At 38.8% G+C, this 13,541-nt stretch overlaps 1 protein-coding gene across 1 annotated transcript; it reads left to right on the forward strand.

Annotated features, from left to right (window-relative positions):
- The first annotated feature begins 4,346 nt into the window (after nucleotides 1-4,346).
- On the forward strand, nucleotides 4,347-11,348 carry si:ch211-106h4.4 (MAM and LDL-receptor class A domain-containing protein 1). Its single transcript, XM_051696940.1, has 11 exons — nucleotides 4,347-4,464; nucleotides 4,578-4,743; nucleotides 6,532-6,762; nucleotides 7,777-7,955; nucleotides 8,218-8,446; nucleotides 9,147-9,306; nucleotides 9,394-9,508; nucleotides 9,793-9,913; nucleotides 10,061-10,157; nucleotides 10,903-10,966; nucleotides 11,272-11,348. Exons 1-11 carry the CDS (start codon nucleotides 4,396-4,398, stop codon nucleotides 11,311-11,313), a joined length of 1,473 nt encoding a protein of 490 aa, XP_051552900.1. The 5' UTR covers nucleotides 4,347-4,395; the 3' UTR covers nucleotides 11,314-11,348.
- The last annotated feature ends 2,193 nt before the right edge of the window (nucleotides 11,349-13,541 follow it).

The raw sequence follows: 13,541 nt of genomic DNA on the forward strand, positions 1-13,541 counted from the left end.
TGCAGGAAGTGTCCAAAATTCCACACTCTGTATTGACGGTTAAAAAAGTGCATCATCCGGTACTTAAAGAACACTTCTTTTTGCTGTATTTTCAGGGTTAACATACTACACACACTACACTACAAAATGGCGTAGATTATTGCAGAAGTGTGCGGTTTGAGATGCACCTATTATGTTGCATTAACTAATTTCTTACCCATTAAGTAATTTTGAAACAGTGATAGTTTACCCAAAAATATAATTTTGGTCATCATTCACTCACCCTAATATTGTTCCAAACCTGTATGGCTTTCTTTCTTCCGTGTTACACAAAAGATGTCAGGCAGAATGACAAACTTAGTCACCATTTACTTTCAGTGCGTGGAAAAAAAGATGCAATGGAAGTGAATGGTGACTGAAGCTAACATTCTGCTGAACACCTCATCTTAAAAAAAAAAAACGTTAACCAGGGCATGTGATAGGCCAAGACATACAATGTGTCCATCATCCATCTGTCCATTATTTCTTGTCTTCAACTTCAGAGCCACAGGAATCTTGTCAAGAGAGCCTGTTCACATGTTCCAACCGTGTGTGTGTGGAGCCAAACAGAGTGTGTGACTACAGCGATGACTGTGGTGATGGCACGGATGAGGAGCTCTGTGGTATGACTGTGGGTTTATTTCATGATAAAGCAAAATTGTCACTGTTGGGCTGAGAACTTTAAGTGTGATGTCTGTTTAAACTATCAGAAACACGGATCAGTCAGGGTCTCAAAGTGTAAGATACTCTGGTTTTTAGCAGCAAAAGCAAGGATGAGTTGTATCTTTTAACAGATCTGAAATCTCAAGCACAGTAGCATAGAATCAGCTTTTAGAAAATACCCGAACGTCTTGTCTTTTGTTTGGACAGATATAAAGGGTTATAAGCAGCGCTGCAGTTTTGAGCAAGGCATGTGCTCATGGGAGAATAGTTACTTGGAAACTGGCTGGATTTTGCAGAAGGGAGAACAGGCCTGGCCTAAGCATGGACCCCCAAGAGACCACACCCGCAACACAGCAGCAGGTACTCCAAAGATTCCTCAATATTAAGCATGCACAATAGATTATTAGTATAAATTATTATAACTTATCACACAAGTTCTGTCATAGAATAAATTATATATCATTTAACCTACAATATAACACATACAGTATATAACATAACCACATGTGTGTTGTAATTACTGCACCTGTAATTTAAAGTCTGTATGTTTGATGCGATTTCTATACTGTGACTAGGCATAGTAATCTCCTTTTTAATGAAATGGATGTGGCATGTTCCAGGTCATTACATTACTCCAGCACATGAGCTGAGTGAGATTCAAACAGCAGAGATCATCTCCAGCACCCTGCTGCCCAGCTCTGATTGCACTGTGAGTTATTATGTAGTCATATGCCACACAAATAATGAGACTGCTTTTCTCACATGTATTGATGCATAACACACTCACTGGATGAAAACATTTTCCCAAGTTTCTGTTATGTTCTTGCAGGTGAGGTTCTACCACTATTGTCAAGGTAACAGTACTGCTGCCAGGCTAGTTGTCAGACTAAGGACCCTTCATAATGGAGATGATGACAGTATACTTTGGGACAGTACTGTGACACAGAGCTTCCGCTGGCACAGAGCGGAGGTCACCTTCTCCTCCTCGGTTAAGAGTAAGGTCAGACTAACATTTTAATATATGTACTTACTTATTTTATCTTAATAGGTAAGTTGTGACAAATTACAATTCTGTTTTCATTTATTCACTCTTGTGTTGTTCCAAACCAGTATGATTTTCTTTCTTCTGTGGAACACAAAAGGTGATGTTAGACTGTTAGGGACTAACTGCAACAGTCACCATTCACTTTTATAGTATGGAAAGAAAGGTGTAATTAAAGTAAATTGTGACTGAGACAAACATTCTGACTAACATCTGCTTTTGTCTTTTATGTTCAGATTGTTTTCCAGTATGTGGGAAATGGTGAGGCTCATACAGCACAGATAGCGGTAGATGATATTTCCTTCTCTGTGACATGTGCTCACGATCCTGACAACAGCCAGCTGCCAGTCACACCTGATTCAACAACGACACCATCAACTGCAACACCATCAACGACAACAGTGACATCTGCTGCTCCTTCAACTTCTCCATCAATCAGTCCCTGCAAGGTCAGGGCATTTCAGCTGCCACACAGTGCAATGCTGATGTGACAATATTTTACATACTCTGTTTTAAGCTGCTCTGTAACTGTATCGTTGTTTGTCAAATTCAGGAGAATGAGTTTTACTGCTGGCGGTCTGGTGGCATTAAATGCATTGCAGAAGGTGCCCAGTGTAATTATGTCTTAGACTGCCCACAAGGGGAAGATGAAGAAACCTGCGGTGAGTGCATTGGTTCTGCCTCCTTAAAACTGTTTTTTGGAAGAATGCTCTTTTATTATTTATCGTTTTGGTCTTATATCTTTCTAGGTCCATGTAATTTTGAGAATGGACTTTGCCAATGGAGTGATATAAGTGTAGGTCCTAACAAGTGGCATTGGGTACAGGCCACTAACACCACAGATCTGCCCCCTGACCACACCACTGGATCAGGTAATGCTATGCTAGACCAATCTATAAAGAATAACATATCAAAGTAAATATCATTCACATTTTTCCTTTTCCCTTCACTTTTCTACAGGGCACTACATGCAGACATATTTCATGGAGCCATCTAAGAATGAGGCTGTGTTCCAGAGCCCATCCCTGCCAATCAGCTCTGCATACTGCCAGTTTCTGTGAGTTCATTCATAATTACGCCATTACAAATTGGTAAGACAAGTGAATGGCCTCATATTACATCAACATGATTGTTAAAGTACTGTGCACTACAGTGTGTGTCGGAATTTAACCATCGTTTGAGGTGAAAATGCCACCAAAGTGACATAGATGCACCAGATATTTAAAATAGGGGTGGACCTATATATTATATAATATATACTGTATGTGTTATATACTGTATTTCATTTCTGTTATGTAATGTTACATATTTCATAATATTGAAATATGTGACCTCCACAGCCTCTGATATCAGATATTTGTATTTGCTGTCTCAGAGGCAAGTGTTGAATGTGATTGAACTACTATGACGTGGTTATTGTTGGGAAATTTGGTAGAATAATAAACGCTAAAAGAAATATGCCCTCTCATAAAAGTAAAAATGCCACTGAAATCGAAGAAAAAATATCAAAGTGACTTTGGAAGTTAATGTAGCTTTTGTGAAAACAACACTTTACCATGTTCCTACTTTTTGTTTGTTTTCGTACACACTAGGTTTCACTTCCACATGGGTGCAGGAAGTTCAGGCAATCTCAGTGTGCTCCTAGTGAAGGGAGAGGAGGGCAGAAAGATACTTTGGTCCAGATCCATCAGCAGTTCAACTCAATGGCTCCCAGAACACTTACCACTGGGCAAACAAGAACAGCCTTATAGGGTATGTCAGTGTGGATGTGTAAGAGATGTAAAGCATTTACACACTACACAGTTCTGCATTATTTTGCAATCATATGCCTCATCTTTATGTATGAATCCTCTAGGATCCCTGTCTTGAATTGCAAACATATTCAGGCAAGTTTTGGCATGACTATGTACATATTTACACTGTGTCCCATCCTATTTAAGATCATCTTTATCAGCCAGACCTTGCTCCAACTGGATGATTCCTTGCCTACTACTACTAGGACCATTGCCCTGGATGATATCTCCTTCCACGACTGTGAGAAAGACAACCAACCTCCAGGTAGGGAAGCTAGTGAGAAATTAGTTGGAAGCATGTACAGAGTCAGAGACGGATCAGAAATGTAAAACAATCTTGTTCTTCAATATAAAACAAGTTTGATCAAATAGATCAAGATATCACCCTAGCCATTGCGTTGTATATTAATGAATAAAGCTAAATAAAGTGACTTTTTATACATTTTAAAATATGAGTAAAATATTTTGCTTAGAGTGAACAGAACGTTATCCACATTATGAAATCATGTCTCCCTTCTGCTATACACTAGACTTTTCCTTGGCCACATGTTCCTTTGAGAAGGATATGTGTGGGTGGGTCCAGGGAGCTGCAGAGGACCTAGACTGGCTCAGATGGAGTGGACTAACTGAGACCCCAAACACCGGTCCCTCGGGAGACCACACCAGTGGAAAGGGTGAGTCAGCGACCATTTCCACTGTATCATTACCAGCTCAATCATCACATTTGTCTACTTTATGTGAGTCTTGTGTTATTTTACAGGCTATTATTTGTACATCAAGAGCTCAAATGACAGCAGAACAGGCGATATGGCTCATTTGAAGTCTCAGCTGTCTCCCCCAACTGGACCTGATGGCTATTGCTTCACATTCTGGTATCACATGTTTGGAGCAACTGTGGGCTTGCTAAGAATGTCTATTTATGACATTTCATCCAATCACATATCATTGGTAAGACAAGACTAGAAGAATTGGCCAGAATAACATTTTCAGGGTACATGTCTGGTTTCTTTTGTCACATAAATAAGGAGTGAAAAATGTTTTTACTGTGCTTCAAATTCTAGATGTGGCAGAGACAGGGGTCTCAGGGGAATGTGTGGCATAAGGCCCAAAGTCATGTGAAACTGCAGGAAGTTCATCAGATATTAATTGAAGCTTCAGTAGGAGGACTGGCCGGGCACATTGCTATTGATGATTTATCAGTCACTAAAGGTGCCTGTGCTCCCACAGGTAATTAACAACATAGCCTAGTGTGCTGTGTATTTTTTTTTTTTTTATGTTGCCTTGTTGAAATTTCATCCATGCTTGCACCATAAACATTTGGAACAGCTGGAATATTATGGGCCCTATGAGAGCATTAATTCTAAGCACATTTGTTCGTGCCAAATGGGCATGGGTGGGTGTGTTTGCGCTATCTGTGGGGTGTATGCATGCAAATTGTGTGTGTATTGTATGTTAATGTGCCGAAAAGTGCAATTTGCGAATTTCCTGAGAAATAGGTAATTGCGCTAAGACATTTCTGAATCAAGTCTGTTTTCATTGCTAAATTCAGTTCCTACATTTGCAGTTTGGTGATTCCACCAGCAGGTAGTAATAAAGTTCATGTCCAAACTCATATATAATATAATATAATGGAACATAAAATTATTACATAAAGCCGTTTTATGTAACAAAACGTATAGAGGTAATGGTTTATTTTTCAGTTATTATTATTATGTTTAAATTTACAGTTGTATTTATGATCTAATTTGTATCAATATTTTTTTCACCTGTTGTCATAGTAGAGTGATTTTAAAGTCACTGCAAAAGAGTTCGGTTGAAGAAATTGGAGAGGGTAATTTGTTTGGATTTTACGGGAGGTGGTTGTATTGGATTTTGTATCGTTATTTTGATTATGTTTTCATTTCATTTGAAGTGTAATTTGAATTTAGAAATATATTGTGAGAGAGTGTGTGTGTGTGTGTGTGTGTGTGTGTGTGTGTGTGTGTGTGTGTGTGTGTGTGTGTGTTTTAATAAATTAGTGTAATTTTTAAAGCAAAATAGACTGGTAGAAGTGAAGTGTGTGCAAATAATCCACAGCCTTACCTGAAAGGCTGATACAATCACTATTAATCCTAGCCATGATTTGTGTCACTTGAGCAATATGATTCATAATACTTACATTCTCTATAATTTAACGGAGCATACATCCTTGTCCTGACGAAAACCACATTTTCCACTTAGCTCATGCATGCACGAAAATACAAAAACTTCATGGCCAGCCATGCCCATTGACTTCTTATCACATTACGCTGTGCTTTAAAATGGGGCCCGATGTCTAACTCATACATATAGATACAATTTTCAGTCTCAGACTTTAAAGCTTGGTGACATATTAAGGGCGTTTTAATCATGTCAAGGCAACTTGATTAAATATAACATAACAAACATAACATAATAAAATGGATCTTAATTTACTAATCATAAAACTTTATGGACAGCATGCAAACAGCATACAATGTACTTTAACATTTACAGTTTGAAAATGTACATTATTGAACTGGTTAAATGTGCACTCAGTAATTTTTTGAAAGATGTCAAAGTATGGCTTACACTGACACCTAGTGGCCTGGATGCTGCTTAATCAAACACAGGAGTTTTATGTTACCAATGCCATTGCAGAAATTCACTATGCACAGTAAACCAGGATTCATTTAATCCATGAGTGAAAGTGTCTAATAACAGGGCAGTTACTGAGATTAAGCAGGTAGTATTCGGCTGGTCATGTGATGCTAATATGGCTGCCCCCACAAGGCGCCCCTGCTCCATGTAGAATAAAAGAGCTTTTGTAAGGTTACTTATATGACTAGAGTCCTTATCTCATGTGAGTGGTTATGATTTTATACATCTGTTTCAAAATTACAATTCATTTCTTTAGAAGTAAAAGTTTTTAAATGAGGAAATTAATTACTGAGTGCACCTTTATATAAATGACCTTATGTATATAGCTATTGCTTAAAACACTCATTACTGTTTCAGTGGGTCTTTGTGACTTTGAAGAGGGAGACTGTGGCTGGATTCAACAGACTGATGATGACCTGGACTGGATTCGAGTGTCAGGAAATAGTCTAAAATCTAAATCCTCAAAGTCTAGACCTGGCTTTGACCATACAACCAACACAGCGAGTGGATATTACTTTTATATGGAAACCACGTCTGACCATGTGCAAGGAAAAAGTGCCAGAATTACCTCTCCTCTGCTGCCTGCAGGTCAGAAAGAACAATGTTTTTCCAATTAACTCTAAAATATGTGTAAATATGTAACTTTAGGGACAGAACAGCTTTGATGAATAGACCATTTTCACTGGGTAAAAATTCTTGCTTCAACCTGTTATGCGGTGCATAAATTAACACTTTTCTACCTTATTTTTTATTATTGTCAGGTTAGGTAAAGTAAATTGAATCTGGCCTAAATTATAAGCATAAATTATACTTACAGCCTGGTCAGAAGACTCCTTCATAGTATGTTCTGGCTCACAAACTTAAAACATTAAAATAAAAGCCTTAGTAGGCAATTTTTTAGCAATCAATAAAAATCGTTTTATTGGTTACAATTGTTCTAGCAATCAAAATATAGGTAAGTAAAAAGTACAAAACCAAATAATCATCAAAAAAATTCAAAGGCAAAATCAACAATGAATTCTAGCATCGGAGATACTGCACAAGTGTGATAGCATCTGATCTTCTAATCTCTTCATCAGCCTTTTATAGATAAATTAGCCATCTCTTGAACAGGCACTTCCCCACATGTCTCGTCAGTTGGTCTTTTCAGGACTTTCTCAGATCAACCGTCTCCAACGTCCTTGACCTTAAATTCAACTCTCTGCAGTCATCTTCTTGCACCTGGGTCAATAATCTAATTTATTTTATCTTCTTTCTCTGCTCTTCTGTCTTCATCTTGCTGACATTTCATCTGTAAAACATGTTCAGACATGCACTATATGCAGCAACATGTACACCGGTCTTAACTGTATAATAAATTATTAAACTTATTTATTACATACAACGTTAATGGGTAACAAATTTTACATTCTTTGATTAAATGTATAACATATTTTACATATAACAGCAGTTCAATCAAGGTTTTATGTATCTCTTGTAATCAAAATATTATATTTAATACATTGAGTTAAATAAGTAATCAGAAAAGGAGGCGGGGTAATTGCATTTTCTCCATATTATACAACAAACCTTAAAGCATGTTGTTGGATTCTGTTTCATTAGGTGATGCCAAGTGTATCCAGTTGTGGTATTACATGGAGGGAAAAGGCACTGGGACCCTAAATGTGTATCAACAGTTCTCTGACAAAGATCAGTCCTTGCAGGTGACCCAATCTGGAGGACAGGGGGGAATGTGGAGGTTTGCCCAGACTCCACTAACTCTCTCAGGATCAAACTATAGGGTGAGTTCCAGAGTCAGCTTTGAGTCTGTTGGCAGATCGAAGAGTCTAGTCCATATTTCAGCATTACAAACACACTATTGCAAATAGAGCAATAGAGAGTCTCAAAACTCTGCCACAAGTTACTCATAGGCAAAGGCTGTCAATTGTTGGCACAGCAGTCATAGATCACTTGCACAAATTTGCCCAATAAACTACAAGCCGTACACTTGAGTTTAATGTTGTGGAACTGCAGGAGTGTCCTCATTAATAGATCTCTTTACAGATTGTGGTGGAGGGGATTACAGGCGAGAGCGAACAGGGAGCCATAGCGTTTGATGATGTGCAGGTTTCCAATGGCCCCTGTACTCCTTCAGGACAATGTGACTTTGAGGAAAATGTTTGCAGCTGGATGAATCTGTTAGAGGTGGATGATGCAGACTGGCTCAGAGCCCAAGCAGGCACTGCAAATCACACAGGCCCCAGTGTGGACCACACCACCAACTCTACCACAGGTGAGCTGCAGGAGTTGTCTGAGGTTCATTATAATGCAGTAACAAGCGACTAGAAATGGTTCAAAGAGTGAAAATATTTTTTTTTTTGTAGAACGTAACCAAAAACATTAACAAATTCCCTTTTAATTGTTCCGGAGTGAAAACTTTGGAAAACAAAGTATTAGCTCCAGAAGAACATGGCCTGTGCATGTGTTCTCTGTAAGATGTATTTAATATTATGGACACAATTATTAAAAATATATTATTTAATAATTGATCAGTCCCACATGGGAAAAAAAATAAATCGCCTATTTTCGCTCATTATGGCATTGTAGGTCGCTTTAAAGTTTTTTTTTTTTTGTGTGTGTGTGTGTGTGTGTGTGCTTTTTTCCAGGCCTGCTCTTGTGAGATCTGGCAACACTGTAACTGAAATATCACCCACAATTAGCACAGAGTAGTGTCATTTTAAAAAGAACCTTTTAACCGTTATTTTAATTAAAAAAAAATTTTTTTAACCAGTTACCATTTGGAAAATAGGCCACGGTATGCCAGAGACGAAATGAAAAATTGCAGTTTCTCCTTAGAACGAACCGAAATAAAAATCATATCCGTTTTAAATACCTGGTCATAACAGTGAATGTTTGCAGTACATATATAGAAATATCTGATATTTGTATTAGGTTCAAAAATTGTATCTGTGGATTGATGTGCTTGTATGTAGGTTATTACCTTTATGTGGACAGCTCTGTGGGTGTCTGGGGAGACACTGCCATGATCCTTAGTGAGATATTCACTCCTGACAGCAGGGGGCAGTGTTTCATATTCTGGTATCATATCTATGGCTACAATGTTGGGACGCTCAATCTATACATTAATAACAGGTAAAGAACAAACAAAAACACCATTTACTGTATGTATATGTAAATGTATTTGTGAATCACAATTCATGGAGACTCTTTCTTTCCCAGGAGTATTTATGAACGTGGGAATAAGCTTGGCCTGATAGTATGGACAGAGTCAGGAGATCAGGGAGATGTGTGGAGGAAAAGCAACATCTATGTGGAATACAGAGAGTCTTTCTGGGTATGAAACCACTCTTAATCAGTATCATGCAGAATTCACTGGATCAAAGTGTAGATGTTGCTGATTCTGTTAATGTTGGTCAAAAAACCCAGTTCACATTTCATTCACACTGTCCCTGGACTTAAATGTGAGCTCAGATCTCATTTTGGTCCATTTTAGTTATGATAGGGTCTCAGTCTACTTTTCATTCATGCTTCTATTTTTGGAACCTGAACCACTTACTTACAGTTTTAAATTCACTCAAAACCACTCAATTTCAACATTAGTTCCTTCTCTTCCCACAGTTTATTTTTCAGTTCTTGAAGGGAGCTGGTACCAAAGGAAATGTAGCTATTGATGATGTTCACATCATCCCTGGGCCTTGTGACACAAACCCCACCTCTGCACCTCCAAACCATACTGATAGTAAGTGATCTAAGTGATTTAATGCCTTAAGTATAATGCTATATACTTAAGGCTCACACATTCATCAGAAATTCATTATATTTTTTTGTAAAGTGTGACTTGTCAAAGCCTGAAGCACCTTACAGTCCATTTTGTTGGTTTGTTTAGCTGTAGGCATTGGGGTAGGAGTGGGAGTGACACTCTTGGTAATTTTTACTGTTGGTGCTGCCCTTTTTGTGCTTAATAAGAAGAGAAGTGCTAACAGGTACAGTATGTGTTGGTCATTTCATGATAATGTTGATAACATATACACTACCGGTCAAAGGTTTTGAAACACTTACTCATTCTTTATTATATCTATATCTATATCTATATCTATCAATCAATCTATCTATCTATCTATCTATCTGTCTATCTATCTATCTATCTATCTATCTATATATTTTTTTTTTTTTTTTTTTTTTTTTTTTTCACATTTTAGAATAATAGTAAAGTCATCAAAACTATGGAATAACATAAATGGAACTATGGGAATAATGTTGTGACTAAACAAAATCCAAAATAAATCAAAACTGTGTTATATTTTAGCAACTGTGTTATATTTTAGCATCTTCAAAGTAGTCACCCTTTGCCTAGAATTTTCAGAAATGTACTCTTGACATTTTCTCAACAAACTTCTTGAGGTATCACTCTGGGATGCTTTTTAAACTGTATTGAAGGAGTTCCCATCTATATGTTGGGCACTTATTGGCTGCTTTTCTTTATTATTTGGTCCAAGTCATCAATTTCAAAAACTTTTTTTTTTAATTACATTTAAGTTTTATAATGAAATAAATTAATATGGTAGCACAATTATATTTTTGTCTACAAAACTAATTTCAAACTTTTAAGCATACGCCTTCAGATCAAAAGATTTTTAAGATCATGAGAAACATTTCAGTCAAGTGTTTCAAAACATTTGACCGGTAGTGTATAATGAACAGAGGGAGACTAACTTTTTTTCTTTGCAGGGAATCAATACTTGAAGATGATGAGCTTGATAGAAACTTTGTTTGTAATCACATTTACAGCACTGTGAGTTTGAGTATTTCTTCTAGCCTATAAACATACACTAATACATGTGTAACTGTACCCGTGGTTCTACTCGACCCGCTTCGAGCGGGATTTAAACTGGGGTCTCTGGCATGAGAGGCAGGCGCACTAACGAGGAGGCTAAAGGCTACAGCCCCTAGTTTCAGTCGCTAGTGCGCCTCTTGAGGCCATGGGAGTGAGGTTTACACATACCGCACAGCTATCATGTACCAGCTGGCTCCCGTTACACATGCATACAATGTGAAAACTCTTCTTCCTTTAATTCCTTCTACTGTTGTTTTTTCCAGGGTATAACGTCCACAGGGGAGTATGGTCACTCCAGTGCCTAACATACAACTTACTATTCAGCAGATGGAAATAACACATTTTTCACATAAGTTGATCTTCGGTCAGAAGCTAAAAAGAATAAATAAAAATAAATAATCTTTACATTTCAATGCATCAGTGTTAATAGAATAAAAATGGTTAGTGTCTCCTGGGCAACTATTGGTGTTTACTGTTGTCATATTTTCTCTGAAAAGCATATTTTGTCAGCAAAACAATAATTTAAATAAGAGCTCATTTATTATTGCAAGTAGCCATAAATGTGCTTTCAGACTGATCTCACAGTGAAATCGGAAACAGTAGGTTGACTTTTCTGTAGCTAAAATCGGTCTGAGCTTACCAAAATGCAAAACACTGCCCCCAGCGGCCAAAGCGGTAAGTGTTGTTGGCCGTATGGGCACGTGTGAGCTCCATTTTCTGATTAGGATATAGCTGCAGACATTGCTCCAAAAAGGGGCGGAAGCTCCAAACCGCCATGTGGTGGGGTGAGCAAGAGACAAACACAGTGGCTGTGGCATCAAGCCTCTGAGAGGCATTTATTAAAAATAATAATAAACATAAAATGTTCATAAAAAGGGGAAAATAGAGTGTCCAGAGGGAATAGTGTTCAAAATAAAGGGGGATCCTCCCGATGAGATGGGGCTAAATGAAGGGCAGGGAAGTGTCCGAGGAATGGCCCAGGCATGAGCGGGATCTGATGGCCGCATGCACTCCCCACCTGGATCCGTGGGGCGGCGGTGTTGGTAGCGGCCTGTCTTCCCAGGCCCGCAGCAGGTGTGAGGGGAAGGCGGCCCAGCCTCTAGCCTGTCAGCCACGACGCGTGCTGTTCTCCCCAGGCGACACATCTAACTTGCGCAAAGAGTCTGAGGAGCGGGTCTGGCGATGCATCTATCTCGGCCTAAGCCTCCCCACTATGATCATAGGCCTGCGAGGATGCCAGTGTGTGCACACATGGGAATAGAAGCCGGATCCCTGAGAAGAGGTGCGCTCTAAGTTTTATTGGCAGCGGTGATGAGGCTAAACACACAATTGAGGCTGACTAACTATGCGCCCTTTCTCTCTCCTGCCCACTCCTATCATGAGCCTGGCTGAAGGACGGCCCTCAGAGACAGGACAACGATGACGAGAAGGAGGGGCGGGTCGTTCTGCGACCCACAGCCATTAAAGATATAGGGAGCCCCTTACTTAACCCTATCCCTAACCTTAAATGTAGAGAAAGCAATTTTAATCCAATACACTTTTTGTCAAATTCTGCGAATATCTCTTCATGGTCCGCTAGCTATCCGTTCTGTGTGTGCGCTGAAACAAAAATTTGGTGTTTGTACACAGCCCTGGTTATGTAAATGGGAAAATAAACAAAGTGGATCAGACCGATCCACACAACACTATTGCGTGTGCATGAATTTGGGGGGTGGAGCTTTTGAAGGAGCACTGAAGGGAGGTGTAGTTTTTTGGCTGTTGAGTTCAAATATCAACAGTCTTTCTCAGGAATCGCTTACTCCACCTTTAACCTCCCCTTTTGGAGTAACCAAGCCTCCTGTTGTAATAACCACACCTGCTTTTGGAGATTTTGTCCGCATTTGGAGGTCTCCAGCCAGCAGCTATACCTAGTTGGAGTTTCCGTGTGTAATGTTCATGGAGGGGTGCCAAAAGCGAGTTGTTTTCTGCTGTATTGGCTGTGGAGAGGAGAGGAATGCATATTTTATAAACTGTAACCCCCAAACCTAAACCTAACCATTTAAAAACTTAATGTTAGAGAGAAAATCGCAACATCCAAAAGGCACTCGACGTCACAGATTATGCGAACGTGATTACTGCGTGGTTTCAATGCTGGCCCAAACACATGTCTCCCATGCTGCTAAGGCAAACACTTTTGGCCACAAGGGATGGTAAACACACTGGAGCTAATGCAAATATGTCTGATGGGAGATGGCGCTTGTCAGTGAGTCGGCATAAATTGGCCAATCCTAGGGTACTGGAACTCTCACAAACAACATGCGGACTTCCCATGTGATCATGTTGGTGCTTAAAGGATCTTAGTCAAAGCTATTTTTTGACTCCCATACAAAATAACATACATTTGTTCATTTTTTTCTTAAATTTGCCACAAAAGCCTTAACAGATCTCAGATCTTAACAAATACTATTAGGTTTTTTTAGGGTCTAATTCATGTAATTTGAATAGTTTTTCATTCATACCAATGTTTTGTGCTATTTGACATTTCATGGCTTCT

Source organism: Myxocyprinus asiaticus, chromosome 5 (genome assembly GCF_019703515.2).
Source record: "Myxocyprinus asiaticus isolate MX2 ecotype Aquarium Trade chromosome 5, UBuf_Myxa_2, whole genome shotgun sequence".
NCBI lineage: Eukaryota > Metazoa > Chordata > Actinopteri > Cypriniformes > Catostomidae > Myxocyprinus > Myxocyprinus asiaticus.

Excerpts from the sequence above, each read along its gene's own strand:
- si:ch211-106h4.4 (XM_051696940.1), top strand. The coding sequence starts at position 4,396 with ATGTTTGGAGCAACTGTGGGCTTGCTAAGAATGTCTATTTATGACATT. Across the intron at positions 7,956-8,217 it reads TCTCAGGATCAAACTATAGG|ATTGTGGTGGAGGGGATTAC; the intron begins GTGAGTTCCAGA and ends ATCTCTTTACAG. Across the intron at positions 10,967-11,271 it reads GTAATCACATTTACAGCACT|GGTATAACGTCCACAGGGGA; the intron begins GTGAGTTTGAGT and ends TGTTTTTTCCAG.